Here is a 13815-nt window from a genome sequence, read left to right on the forward strand (position 1 = left end):
ATCAGGGGCTCTCCAAATGCAACATGGCGTCCCATCTCAATTCCAGTCAATTTTGCATTGAAAAGTCAAATGGCGCTCCTTTGCTTCCAAGCTCTGCCATGCGCCCAAACTGTGGTTTACCCCCACATATGGGGTATCAGCGTACTCAGGACAAATTGTACAAAAACTTTTGGGGTCTATTTTCTCCTGTTACCCTTGGTAAAATAAAACAAATTGGAGCTGAAATAAATTTTGTGTGAAAAAAAGTTAAATGTTCATTTTTATTTAAACATTCCAAAAATTCCTGTGAAACACCTGAAGGGTTAATAAACTTCTTGAAAGTGGTTTTGAGTACCTTGAGGGGTGCAGTTTTTAGAATGGTGTCACACTTGGGTATTTTCTATCATATAGACCCGTCAAAATGACTTCAAATGAGATGTGGTCCCTAAAAAAAAATGGTGTTGTAAAAATGAGAAATTGCTGGTCAACTTTTAACCCTTATAACTCCGTCACAAAAAAAAATTTTGGTTCCAAAATTGTGCTGATGTAAAGTAGACATGTGGGAAATGTTATTTATTAAGTATTTTGTGTGACATATGTCTGTGATTTAAGGGCATAAAAATTCAAAGTTGGAAAATTGCGAAATTTTCAAAATTTTCGCCAAATATTCGTTTTTTTCACAAATAAACGCAAGTTATATCGAAGAAATTTTACCACTAACATGAAGTACAATATGTCACGAGAAAACAATGTCAGAATCGCCAAGATCCGTTGAAGCGTTCCAGAGTTATAACCTCATAAAGGGACAGTGGTCAGAATTGTAAAAATTGGCCCGGTCATTAACGTGCAAACCACCCTTGGTGGTGAAGGGGTTAAAGACTCTATAATAACAGGGTCTGTACCACAGGACTGGCGTATAGCAAATGTGGTGCCAATATTCAAAAAGGGAACAAAAACTGAACTCGGAAATTATAGGCCAGTAAACTTAACCTCTACTGTGGGTAAAATCCTGGAGGGCATTCTAAGGGATGCTATACTGGAGTATCTGAAGAGGAATAACCTCATGACCCAGTATCAGCACGGGTTTACTAGGGACTGTTCCTGTCAGACTAATTTGATCAATTTTTATGAAGAGGTAAGTTCCGGACTGGACCAAGGGAACCCAGTGCACGTAGTGTATATGGACTTTTCAAAGGCTTTTGATACGGTGCCAAACAAAAGGTTGATACATAAAATGAGAATAATGGGGACAGGGGAAAATATGTGTAAGTGGGTTAAGAGCTGGCTCAGGGATAGGAAACAAAGGGTGGTTATTAATGGAGCACACTCGGACTGGGTCGCGGTTAGCAGTGGAGTACCACAGGGGTCAGTATTGGGCCCTCTTCTTTTTAGCATATTTATTAATGATCTTGTAGGGGGCATACAGAGTATAATTTAAATATTTGCAGATGACACTAAACTCTGCAGGGTAATCAATACAGAGGAGGACAATTTTATATTACAGGATGATTTATGTAAACTAGAAGCTTGGGCTGATAAATGGCAAATGAGCTTCAATGGGGATAATTCTAAAACTCTGGGCAAAACCATCAATGAAAAAGACCTGGGAGTATGGGTGGACGACAAACTCACACTTAGTGGCCAGTGTCAGGCAGCTGCTACAAAGGCAAATAAAATAATGGGATGCAATAAAAGAGGCATAGATGCTCATGAGGAGAACATAATTTTACCTCTATACAAGTCACTAGTTCGACCACACTTAGAATACTGTGCACAGTTCTGGTCTCCGGTGTATAAGAAAGACATAGCTGAACTAGAGCGGGTGCAGAGAAGAGCGACCAAGGTTATTAGAGGACTGGGGGGGTCTGCAATACCAAGATAGGTTATTACACTTGGGGCTATTTAGTTTGGAAAAACGAAGACTAAGGGGTGATCTTATTTTAATGTATAAATATATGAGGGGACAGTACAAAGACCTTTCTGATGATCTTTGTAATCATAGACCTGAGACAGGGACAAGGGGGCATCCTCTACGTCTGGAGGAAAGAAGGTTTAAGCATAATAACAGACACGGATTCTTTACTGTAAGAGCAGTGAGACTATGGAACTCTCTGCTGTATGATGTTGTAATGAGTGATTCATTACTTAAATTTAAGAGGGGACTGGATGCCTTTCTTGAAAAGTATTAATGTTACAGGTTATATTTATTAGATTCCTTTATAGGGCGTTGATCCAGGGAACTAGTCTCATTGCCGTATGTGGAGTCGGGAAGGAATTTTTTTCCCCAATGTGGAGCTTACTCTTTGCCACATGGGTTTTTTTTCCTTCCTCTGGATTAACATGTTAGGGCATGTTAGGTTAGGCTATGGGTTGAACTAGATGGACTTAAAGTCTTCCTTCAACCTTAATAACTATGTTACTATGCTTAGGCACATCAGGGGCTCTCCAAACGCAACATGGCATCCGCTAATTATTCCAGTAAATTTTACATTCAAAAAGTCAAATGATGCTCCTTCCGTTCCAAGCTCTACCATGTGCCCAAACAGTAGTATTTCTCCACATATGGGATATCGGGTACACTCAGGAGAAATCGCACAAATTGTATTGTATGACAATGTGACATGGCACCTTCAAACCATTACAGCAAAATCTGAACTCACATATGGTGCTTCTTCCCTTCTGAGCTTGTCTTCTGTGTCTCAAAAGTAGAATTTGCCTCCATATGGGGTATCGGCGTACTCAGGAAAAATTGCACAGCAAATCGTATGGTGCAATTCAATTTCTCCTATTATCCATGTGAAAATAATATTTTTGTGGGGAAAATGTGGTTTGTTTTTTTTCACAGCTCAACGTTATAAACTTCTGTGAAGCACCTGGGGGTTCAAGGTGCTCACCACAGATCTAAATACATTCATTGAGGGGTCTAGTTTCCAAATTGGAGTCACTTGTGGGGTTTTCCACTGTTTAGACACATCAGGGGCTCTTCAAACGCAACATGGCAACAGCTAATTATTCCAGCTATTTTACATTCAAAAAATGAAATGGTGCTCTTTCCCTTCCGAGCCCTGCTGTGTGCCCAAACAGTAGTCCATTGGTCCATTTTCTCCTGTTACCCTTGCAAAAGTAAAAAAAATTAGGGCTAAAGGAAATGTTTTTGTGAAAGAAAAGTAAATGTTAATTTTTTTCTTCCACATACCAAAAATTCCCGTGAAGCACCTGAAGGGTTAATAAACTTCTTGAATGTGGTTTTGAGCACCTTGAGGGGTGCAGTTTTTAGAATGGTGACACTTTTTGGTATTTTCTGTCACATAGGCCCTTTAAAGTCACTTCAAATGTGAGGTGGCCCCTAAAAAAAATGGTTTTGCAAATTTTGTTGTAAAAATGAGAAATCACTGGTCAAATGTTAACCCTTATAATTTCTTAACAAAAAAAAATTATGTTTCCAAAATTGTGCTGCGGTAAAGTAGACATGTGGGAAATGTTATTTATTAACTGTTTTGTGCGATATTACTCTTTGATTTAAGACGAGACAAAAAACAATTTTCGCCAAATTTCCATTTTTTTTTACAAATAAACCCAAGTCATATCAAAGAAATTTTACAACTATCATAAAGTACAATATGCCACAAGAAAACAGTTTCAGAACCAGTGTGATCTGTTGAAGCGTTGTGGAGTTATGACCTCATAAAGTGACAGTGGTCAGAATTGTAAAAATTGGCTTAGTCAATTAGGGGAAAACAGGCTTCGGGTTGAAGGGGTTAATATATAGAGATGCAGAGTTGGCTGTATGACTGCATGGAGACACAGAGGTGGCTAACATATACTGTATAAAGCCACTAAAAAGTCATTATTAATATGGCAAATAAATGTAGGTAGATTGCTCACTGTTGTAATTGCTTCAAATTCTCATAGTTTCCATTGACAAATCTTGCCCTTATTAATAAAGCGCTGTGAGGAACACTTGCTAGTGAATGTAGTACTATAGAAAAAAATGCTCCAGCTGATTTTTGTGATTTTCCATTAATGTATGCTCTGCTCTCTGCAGCATCCACTCCTTATATCCTTTTTTCATAGTCTATTTGTACTCTCCTGACATTGTGATTTGAATGTTGCCTCATCTGAAAATAGCCTCCTAATGCGGATCATTTCACTTATTGGAATAGATTTTATTTTGTGAATAGGATGTGTTTGTTTTACATATTGCACTTGTACCATTCTATGCCAGTCTATGACTAAGAGCAATGTAAGCTCAAAACAAGTAAGAAAATCGACATGGACCAGTGTACTATGTTAAAATAGATTTCCATAGAGAAGGAATTTTAATATATTGACCTGACCTCACCTCCTTACTGACCGAAATCCCACTTTCTGTCTGCTATCTCGGCCTTCTTTTCTGCTCGCTTTCTAAAACTGAACATGGACAAAACAGAATTCATCATCTTTCCCCCATCTCACTCTACCCCTCCACCATACCTATCTATCAATGTCAATGGCTGCTCACTTTCCCCAGTCCCACACGCCTGGTGCCTTGGGGTGATTCTCGACCCTGCCCTCTCTTTCAAGCCATATATCCAAGCCCTTGCCTCCTCCTGCCGTCTCAAACTCAAAAATATCTCAGGGTTTTGCGCATTCCTTGACCGCGACACCACAAAAACACTAGTGCATGCCCTTATCATCTCCCGCCTCCACTACTGCAGCCTCCTACTCTCTGGCCTTCCCTCTAGCACTCTGACACCACTCCAATCCATCCTACATCCTACTGCCCAACTAATCTACCTGTCTCCCCACTACTCCCCAGCCTCTCCCCTATGCCAAGCCCTTCACTGGCTTCCTATCGCCCAGAGCCTCCAGTTCAAAACCCTCACAATGACATACAAAGCCATCCACAACCTGTCTCCTCGATGCATCTGTGACATGGTCTCCCGGTACTTAGCTACACGCAACCTCCGATCCTCCCAAGATCTCCTCCTCTACTCCCCTCTCATCCCTTCTTCCCACAACCGCATCCAAGACTTCTCCTGTGCTTCCCCCATACTCTGGAACTCTCTACCACAACACATCAGACTCTCGCCTACCATAGAAACCTTCAAAAAGAACCTGAAGACTCACCTCTTCCGACAAGCCTACAGCCTGCAGTGATCCTCAACCTACTGAACCACGTGCAACCAGCTCTACCCTCTTCTAGTGTATCCTCACCCATCCCCTGCAGACAGTGAGCCCTCGCGGGCAGGGTCCTCCCTCTTTATATACTTATATGCCTTGGTTTTTTTGCTCATGTTTAATTGTATTTGTCTATATTTGCCCCCTTTTCACATGTAAAGCGCCATGGAATAAATGGCGCTATAAAAATGAATAATAATAAAAATAATATATTGGAGGTGCTGGAGCAGATTTTTGTATAGCATTTTTACTATACACTCACCGGCCACTTTATTAGGTACACCTGTCCAACTTCTTGTTAACACTTAATTTCTAATCAGCCAATCACATGGCGGCAACTCAGTGCATTTAGGCATGTAGACATGGTCAAGACAATCTCCTGCAGTTCAAACCGAGCATCAGTATGGGGAAGAAAGGTGATTTGAGTGCCTTTGAACGTGGCATGGTTGTTGGTGCCAGAAGGGCTGGTCTGAGTATTTCAGAAACTGCTGATCTACTGGGATTTTCACGCACAACCATCTCTAGGGTTTACAGAAAATGGTCCGAAAAAGAAAAAAAATCCAGTGAGCGGCAGTTCTGTGGGCGGAAATGCCTTGTTGATGCCAGAGGTCAGAGGAGAATGGGCAGACTGGTTCGAGCTGATAGAAAGGCAACAGTGACTCAAATCGCCACCCGTTACAACCAAGGTAGGCCTAAGAGCATCTCTGAACGCACAGTGCGTCGAACTTTGAGGCAGATGGGCTACAGCAGCAGAAGACCACACCGGGTACCACTCCTTTCAGCTAAGAACAGGAAACTGAGGCTACAATTTGTACAAGCTCATCGAAATTGGACAGTAGAAGATTGGAAAAACGTTGCTTGGTCTGATGAGTCTCGATTTCTGCTGCGACATTCGGATGGTAGGGTCAGAATTTGGCGTAAACAACATGAAAGCATGGACCCATCCTGCCTTGTATGGAGCATCTTTGGGATGTGCAGCTGACAAATCTGCGGCAACTGTGTGATGCCATCATGTCAATATGGACCAAAATCTCTGAGGAATGCTTCCAGCACCTTGTTGAATCTATGCCACGAAGAATTGAGGCAGTTCTGAAGGCAAAAGGGGGTCCAACCCGTTACTAGCATGGTGTACCTAATAAAGTGGCCGGTGAGTGTATATAGGTAGAAAGCGTCATTTTTATATTGAGGCTTTAGTAATATATGGCCACAAAGGAGCATAATTAATAAACTAAGGGTACGTTATTAATATCTACAAAGTAGGTATAATATATACGAAATAGGTACAAAGTGGGCTTTAATAAGATATGCAGGCATACAGAAGGCATTATTAATACACGAAGGCACAAAGGAGGTATTACATGGAGCCAAAGATGTCTGTGTGTTAAAGGGATTGTCCACTACTAGGACATCCCATTCTCATATCTCACATATGCCGCTGACAAAATAAAGCTTATACTCACCTCCCGAGCTGGCGCAGTTCCCTTGGTGTTTGCACTTGCTCTCCCCGAGGCTCTCATGTAGTTGTTGTGGCACGTGACCCCGGAGCCCAATCAGCGCTGACGTCACTGTTCCTGCCTTCGGACAAAATGAACATGAGGATGTCCGGGCTACAGCTGATCTCCGACTTCCTCTTCATGTTCAATTCGACAGAAGGCGGAGACGGTGACGTCAGCGCTGATTGGGCGCCAGTGTCACAATAACCACACGTGAGCCCCGGGGAGAGTAAGTGCTGATACTTAGGGAACTGCGGCGGCATGGGAGGTGAGTATAAGCATTTTTATCTTCTCGGGGGCAAGATTGGGGTATGACAAGGAGTTCTTTAAATTCTGTAGAGACACTATGTGAAAGTTTTCATGGCTGTCTGGAATGAATGGAAAGGGGAAAATCACTTATATGATAGGCAGAGCTGGTATCTACCACTATATGAGTGTAGTATTGTACTTAGTTCTTTGATTTTGTTCAGTGTAATATGAAGCCATTATATTATTATTTGTATTATTCGTCCCTCATATAGTGGTATTATTAGTGATATTGGGCTTGGAAAACTAGGTTGTGTTCAGTAAAAGTATACAGCTATTATTTAGTCACTTTTTATCAGCTGATAAAATGGTCATAGTTTTGCCGTACTATTTGTCTTTTATATCGTGATATTACTGGTAATACAGTGGCATGTAAAAGTTTGGGCACCCCTGGCCAAAATTACTGTTACTGTGAACAGTTAAGCAAGTTGAAGATGAAATGATCTCTAAAAGGCCTAACGTTAAAGATGACACATTTCCTTTGTATTTCAGATAAAAATAATTAATATACATATTATCAATTTTTACATTTTAAAAATTACAAAAAGGAAAATGGGTTGATACAAATGTTTGGGCACCATGCATGGTTAGTACCTATTAGCACCTCCTTTTGCAAGTTTCACAGTAGCCAGCCAAGAGACTTTCAGTTCTTGTTTTAGGGATTTTCATACATTCTTCCTTGGAAAATTCTACCAGGTCTGTGATATTCCTGGGTCATCTTACATTCACTGATAGCCACAGATTTTCAATGATGTTCACGTCAGGGGATTGTGAGGACCATTGTAAAACCATTAGCTTGTGCCTTTTGAGGTAGTCTATTGTGGATTTTGACGGGTGTTTAGATCATTATCAATTTATCCATCTTTTCAACTTCAGCTTTTTTTTACAGATGGTGTTATGTTTCAATTTCAACAAGAATTTGTTGAAATTTAATTGAATCCATTCTTCCCTCTACCAGTGAAATGTTCCCTGTGCCATTGGCTGCAACACAACCCCAAAGGATTATTGATCCACCCTTATGCTTAATGGTTGGCAATATGTTCTTTTCCTGAAATTCTGTGCCCTTTTATCTTTAGACGTATGTTTGATCTTGTGGGCAAAGAGTTCTATTTTAACCTCATTGGTCCACAGAACTTGTTTTAAAAATGCATCAGGCTTGTTTAGATGTTCTTTTACATACTTCTGATGCTAAATTTTATGGTGAGGACGCAAGGGAAGTTTTCTTATGATGACTCTTCCATAAAGGACATATTTGTGCAGGTGTCTCTGAACAGTAAAACATTGTTCCACAACTCCAGAGTCTGGTAAATCTTTCTGAAAGTCTTTTGCAGTCAAACAGGGGTTCTGATTTGTCTCTCTAGCAATCCTACAAGAAGCTGTCACTGAAATTTTGCTTGGTCTTCCAGGCCTTATCTTGACCTCAACTGTTTCTGTTGACTGCCAGTTCTAAATTACATTTTGAACTGAGAAAAGGGCAACTTGAAAATGCTTTGCTTTCTTCTTATAGCCTTCTCTTGCTTTGTGGCTCCCCATTTTCATTTTCAGAGTGCTAGGCAGCTACTTAGAAGAACCCATGACTGCAGTTTTTTGGCACAAAGATAGAGGAGGCTGGGTTTTTATGAAGCTGGGAAATTTGCATCACCTGGCCTTTTCTTACAATGATAGTGAACAAGCCATAACCCTAAAAGGCTAATTAAGGTCTGAAACCTTAGTCTCCAAGGGTGGCCAGACTTTTCCATCAGCCCATTTTTCTTTTTGTAAATTTTAAAATATACAAAAATGACAACATATATATTGCCTAAAATACATAGAAAATGTGTCATTTTTAACTTTAGGCTGTTTAGCGGTCATTTCATGTTCAACTTGCTTAACTGTTTACAATAACAGTATTTTTGACCAGGGGTGCCCAAACGTTTACATGCTACTGTATTACCAGTAATACCACCATATAAAAGACAGACAATACGGCCACTGCATTGGTGTGTATGTGTGTGTGTTATGTTCATCTTACCTTTGTCTTTTGAGGAAGGATGAAAATACAGAGATCCTAGCACTGGCATCGGAGCATCCAAGTGACACAGTGGTGGGGGCAAAAATCTAGAATTTGCCATGGGGCCATGGTGTTGGGGGCAAAAATCTAGAAGTTGCCCTGGGGCCTTAGGTACACCTCATTATGCTTCTGCCTGCCACTGCAGTGGTGTGTTTCAGGACCAGAAGCGATGACGTCCCAACCATCAGTCACATGACTTTTGTAGTGTCTGATTTAAACAGGACAGTTCAACTACCTGACTGTGTAAATTTTATTTACCTAAAGAAATAGGGTTAATCTGAAGGTAAATAGTAATAAAATCCTGCGTTACTGGAAGGATGAAAATGGACTTATACTCTCCCTATAGCTAATCGCGTTCAGTCATATTGGCATGTAGGGAGTGGTTACTGTCACAGTTACAGCTGTGGCACTCCTCCACACATTGAGTGACAGTCTGCTATGTACACACATGCTGCACGCACATGTGCTGCAGAACAGATTGTCAATCAAAGTGTCAGGACTGACTGCAGTATAATGTGTCTGTAACAGCTCCCTGCACACTTTATGACTGAAAGTGATCGTATACAGGGAGGATCTAAATTTATTTTCTCTTTGTAGCCTTGATACCAGTAAGGCAGACATTATTTCAACGCTATTGACGTGCATATTGACCATATATCTGCAGGTAAACAGGGTTCCCGACATGATATGTTCCCTTTAAGATGAAAACCTCCATCCTAATTTATACAAGAACTGTAGGAGATGAAGCTTTGTGAAGTGGAGTATCTGACATTCTTGGGATAGGTTGCCAGGATGAACTTTTGGTGAGTTTTTAATGTTGTAGAATCTCTGCACTATTTCTGCACCTATGATATAAATTGGGTTACTTGTGGTTTTTCATTGCATTTTTGTGTGCATTTTTTTTTACATGCGTTTTTTTCACGTTTTTGGTGCTGACTTTTTTGTCTCTTGTTGTTGTGTCATGCTTTAAATAAAATAAATGCTTTTGATTCTTGCTGGTAGTTGGCTTTGAAAAAACTTTCTTGACATACTTAGCTATGGACTACATGAATTATGTGTTTCAGCAGCGATAATGCATAGAAAACTCAGCGTACCCACTAGAGAAATACCCTCTCCTACTGTATCCTCACCCATCGCCTGTAGACTTTGAGCCCCGGCGGGCAGGGTCCTCTCTCCTTCTGTACTTGTGTGTGCCTTGTTTTACTCCTGTTTATTGTGCTTGTCTATATCTGCCCCTTTCACATGTAAAGCGCTATGAAATAAATGGCGCTATATAGATGTATAATAATAAATAAATAATAGAGAAATTGGCATGTTGCGGATCTGAAACAAACAGGATAGGTGTGTTAAAAGGAAGCACAGATTTCTAGAAATCCCATCCATTTTGCTGGAACTGTAAGACGCTGCGTTTTTGACGCAACATAAATATGCAGAGTCAATAATTCGATAAAAGCTCATCATGGAAACGTAGCCTTACAGTACAGGAGAAAAAATTGACCTCAAACTGCACTTAAAATAAAACCAGTCTTTGAACTACAAAACTTTATACTTACTTCACTCTCTGCAAAATGTCTCTCTCCCTTCAAGCAAAGTGAAGATCTTCTTAAAGTTTTTTCATCACCGTCATCAAACACTGTCAGTTAAAAATAACATTGCAGTTAGTTATGACTTTCTGATAATATTCCTTTTAGATTTTAACCCATTAATTATACTAAGTGGGATATAATTTAAAAAAATGCAATTCTGCTTTTGGGTTTTATTTTTACATAATTTGCTTGGCGGTAAAAACATACTGTTAAAGAGGTTGATCACTACTTTATTATTGATGACATACCATTAGGATAGGTCATCAATGCCTGATTGGTTGGGGTCCAACACCCGTCACCCTCGCCAATCAGCTGTTCTTGGGGTCTCCGGCAGCTGTCGGACGGAAATGCTGAATTGCGAAGCTGCTCCGTCTTCTAATAGTGGTAGCAACCTCGTACTGCACATCCGCCTCCTATTGATATAACTTTAAAGGGAACCTGTCAGCAGGATTGTGCAGAGTAACCTACAGACAGTGTCAGATCGGGGCCGTTATACTGATTAGAATTATACCTTGATGAAATCCGTCTTGTGGTTGTTGTTTAACCTTTATTTTCAGTTTTCAGCTAATGATATTCCTGTGCTGTGGGGCGGCCTGTGGATGGGTGTTTATGTGGTGCTCTGCTTTGTATTCATAATGCAGACTGCATCTTGAAAGAGGATTTTTTTCCTCTAGCAAGTAAACTAGGGGGCAGGTCAGTGAGGGATCAGTGGCCTGTCAACAGTCTTCATTATGAATATGTAGTCAGAGCACCACATGAAGACCCCCACAGGCCACCCCGAAGCACGATCATATCATTAACTCAAAACTGAAAATAAAAATTAAACAACAACCACAAGACGGATTTCGTCAACCAAGGTATCATGTTAATCAGCTTAACGGCGCCAACCTGACACTGTCTGTAGGTTACTCAGCACAATCCTGCTGACAGGTTCCATTCAACTGTCTTCTATGGGTCAGTCGAGTACAGTGATACCAAGTATATTAACTTTTTTTTTTGTTTTACAGCTAACTTAACCCATTACTTGCCAAATTAAAATTTTTACAAGTACGGATTTTTCAGAAAAGGGCTTCCCAATATTCATTTAAAAATGACAATGACATGATTTCCTATTTTGAAAACATTCATTTTACAAACACAACACAAAAAATTGTACCTAATTATAAAAATTATAAAATCTTAGTTGCTAGAAGCTAAAGATTAGGCGTCCCAAAAAAAGGACATTGGTAGATAATGGGTTAAAAAAAAGCATGCAAAAAGAAAATTGGGTTCAGTAAATCTATTCTGAGAGACATAACTTAACTCGATAGAATTGTATAATGGCTTGCCTTCTTCTAATGGGGCGAGCTATAAAATATATTGGTAACATATTCGGGTTCATACATCTTTCTGACTTTAATTTTAGGGAAAAGAGGGGTGAATTAAGTTTTTATAGACTTTTTTGTATTTTTAAGTACTTTTTAAATATTTTTTTACAATTTTGATTTGTCTACTTATTAGATTTACTTGAACCTGCAATCACTTGATTGCCTACATTGTATATATATTACTACACTGTATTTCCTGTTAAATTAACAATCTCCTATGACATAGGACAAGAAAAAGATGGGGCTGTTCAGTAGGCTCCTGGCTGCTATGGCTACCTGTAGTCAAGTTGTGCAGGAGGGTGATGACCATCATAATTGACGGCTGCCATGTTGAATCTTGTTAAATGCTTCTGTCACTTCGCAGTTTTATAGAGTTTAAACTGTTAGCTCCAATAGCAGTAGTTACTCTCAAGTGCTGGCTTTATAACGCAGCTCACATGGATGCAGTATACAGTGGGCTTACCTCCCGGGCCAGCTCCCAATAGTGATGGCGCACTTTTACTGTACGTGTTCGGCAGGCATCACTAACTTATGTAATTTGAAACTTTGGCTTGGAAACATTATAAATTATATTAAGAGGTTGTCTTGTGAAGATAATCCCTCTCTATATATCCTCTTTACGAAACTGGCTTCTTTTCATTGGCTGGCGTGTAATACTACATTTTTCCTAGAGAGGCTAATGCTGGGAAAGAACTGGCTGGCCACAGCAAAAACAGCCAGGGGACTTATTTAAAAGGGGTTACAAAATGCATATAGAAGAAAGCTTGCTAATTTATGCATGAAAAATGTAATTTGCTAATGAAGCATTAAAGTATAAAGTTGCGGAATAACACTCCTAGCAACTATTGTCAAGTTATCTTACCTTTTAAAGTTAATTTTTAATGCTTTATTTTAACATTATAATGGAGGGATTAGTTTTTGTACAATAGCCTAATATGATCATTAAATTGGCTCACAACTAATGCTTCACAAATGACCTAAGTAACTAGGATTACATGTGGATTACTATATCATAAATGCACTTTTGGAATCTATGAAACTTACCAACTGTGTACCAGCTAGCGTCGGTTAACTTATTGATAACCGCTTCCTGGTAAGTTCCATCCGGGCTTTTGATTTCTACCACAGCTCCAATCTGTTATAAAAAAAATAGTGAGTAACTGTCATTCTTTGGTTTATTTGCTTTTCATACAGTATATCAATTGGGCACAAGAAAAGAAGGAACTTTTTAACAATATCTTATCAGAGAAATCATCTTCTTTCTCCTCCAGGACGGATTATTCAATCTCAATAGTCTAAATAATCTCAATTCACGGAGAACATCTGTTTTCAGTACATACTTTGCCATTTCTGGGCTTAGAGATCACAGTTGGTACTCATGGTCTCGCAGTTAACATACAGCTATGACTGAATGAGAGGTTGTCCGTTGGATGTGAACATTTTGTTAGAGGGTGCTTCAACAACAAGAAAACAGTAGGCCTAAAGGCCACATGAACATTGATTAATGTCATCCGAATCCTCCGATATTGTTGGGGGAGATTTTGATCAGGCATGTCTGATTTCAGTCTGTCAACCACTTTGTTCTTCCAGAGATAAGCGGTCTCTAAACATGTTTAGCGACAGCTCTCATAAAGCACACGAGTACTCAGCTGCATAAGTGCTCCTGTTTATAGGAGAGTAGGACAAAATGGCTCCCGGCTGAACGGTCAACCAAACCATTGTTCAGCCAACAGCCATCTAATGTATATAGAGGGCTTAAAATGAATCTGTCAGTTGAAACAAACCACCTAAGCTGTCTATATGGGCATGAAGGTCATTGGAAGCTGAGTAAAACATTCACTTTCATTTAAAATAAACAATGGAGGCAGATTCTC

At 39.8% G+C, this 13815-nt stretch overlaps 1 protein-coding gene across 1 annotated transcript in view; it reads right to left on the reverse strand.

Annotated features, from left to right (window-relative positions):
• ARID4B (AT-rich interaction domain 4B) overlaps positions 1 to 13815 on the reverse strand; it is a 367662-nt gene that overhangs the window by 244558 nt on the left and 109289 nt on the right. The window contains exons 5-6 of the mRNA XM_077289130.1: positions 12986 to 13076; positions 10542 to 10621 (exon numbers count right to left, since the gene is read on the reverse strand). Of these exons, the coding sequence (XP_077145245.1) occupies positions 10542 to 10621; positions 12986 to 13076 (171 nt within the window). The remainder of the gene's footprint in view (positions 1 to 10541; positions 10622 to 12985; positions 13077 to 13815) is intronic.

This window comes from Ranitomeya variabilis, chromosome 2 (genome assembly GCF_051348905.1).
Source record: "Ranitomeya variabilis isolate aRanVar5 chromosome 2, aRanVar5.hap1, whole genome shotgun sequence".
In the NCBI taxonomy this organism is placed as follows: domain Eukaryota; kingdom Metazoa; phylum Chordata; class Amphibia; order Anura; family Dendrobatidae; genus Ranitomeya; species Ranitomeya variabilis.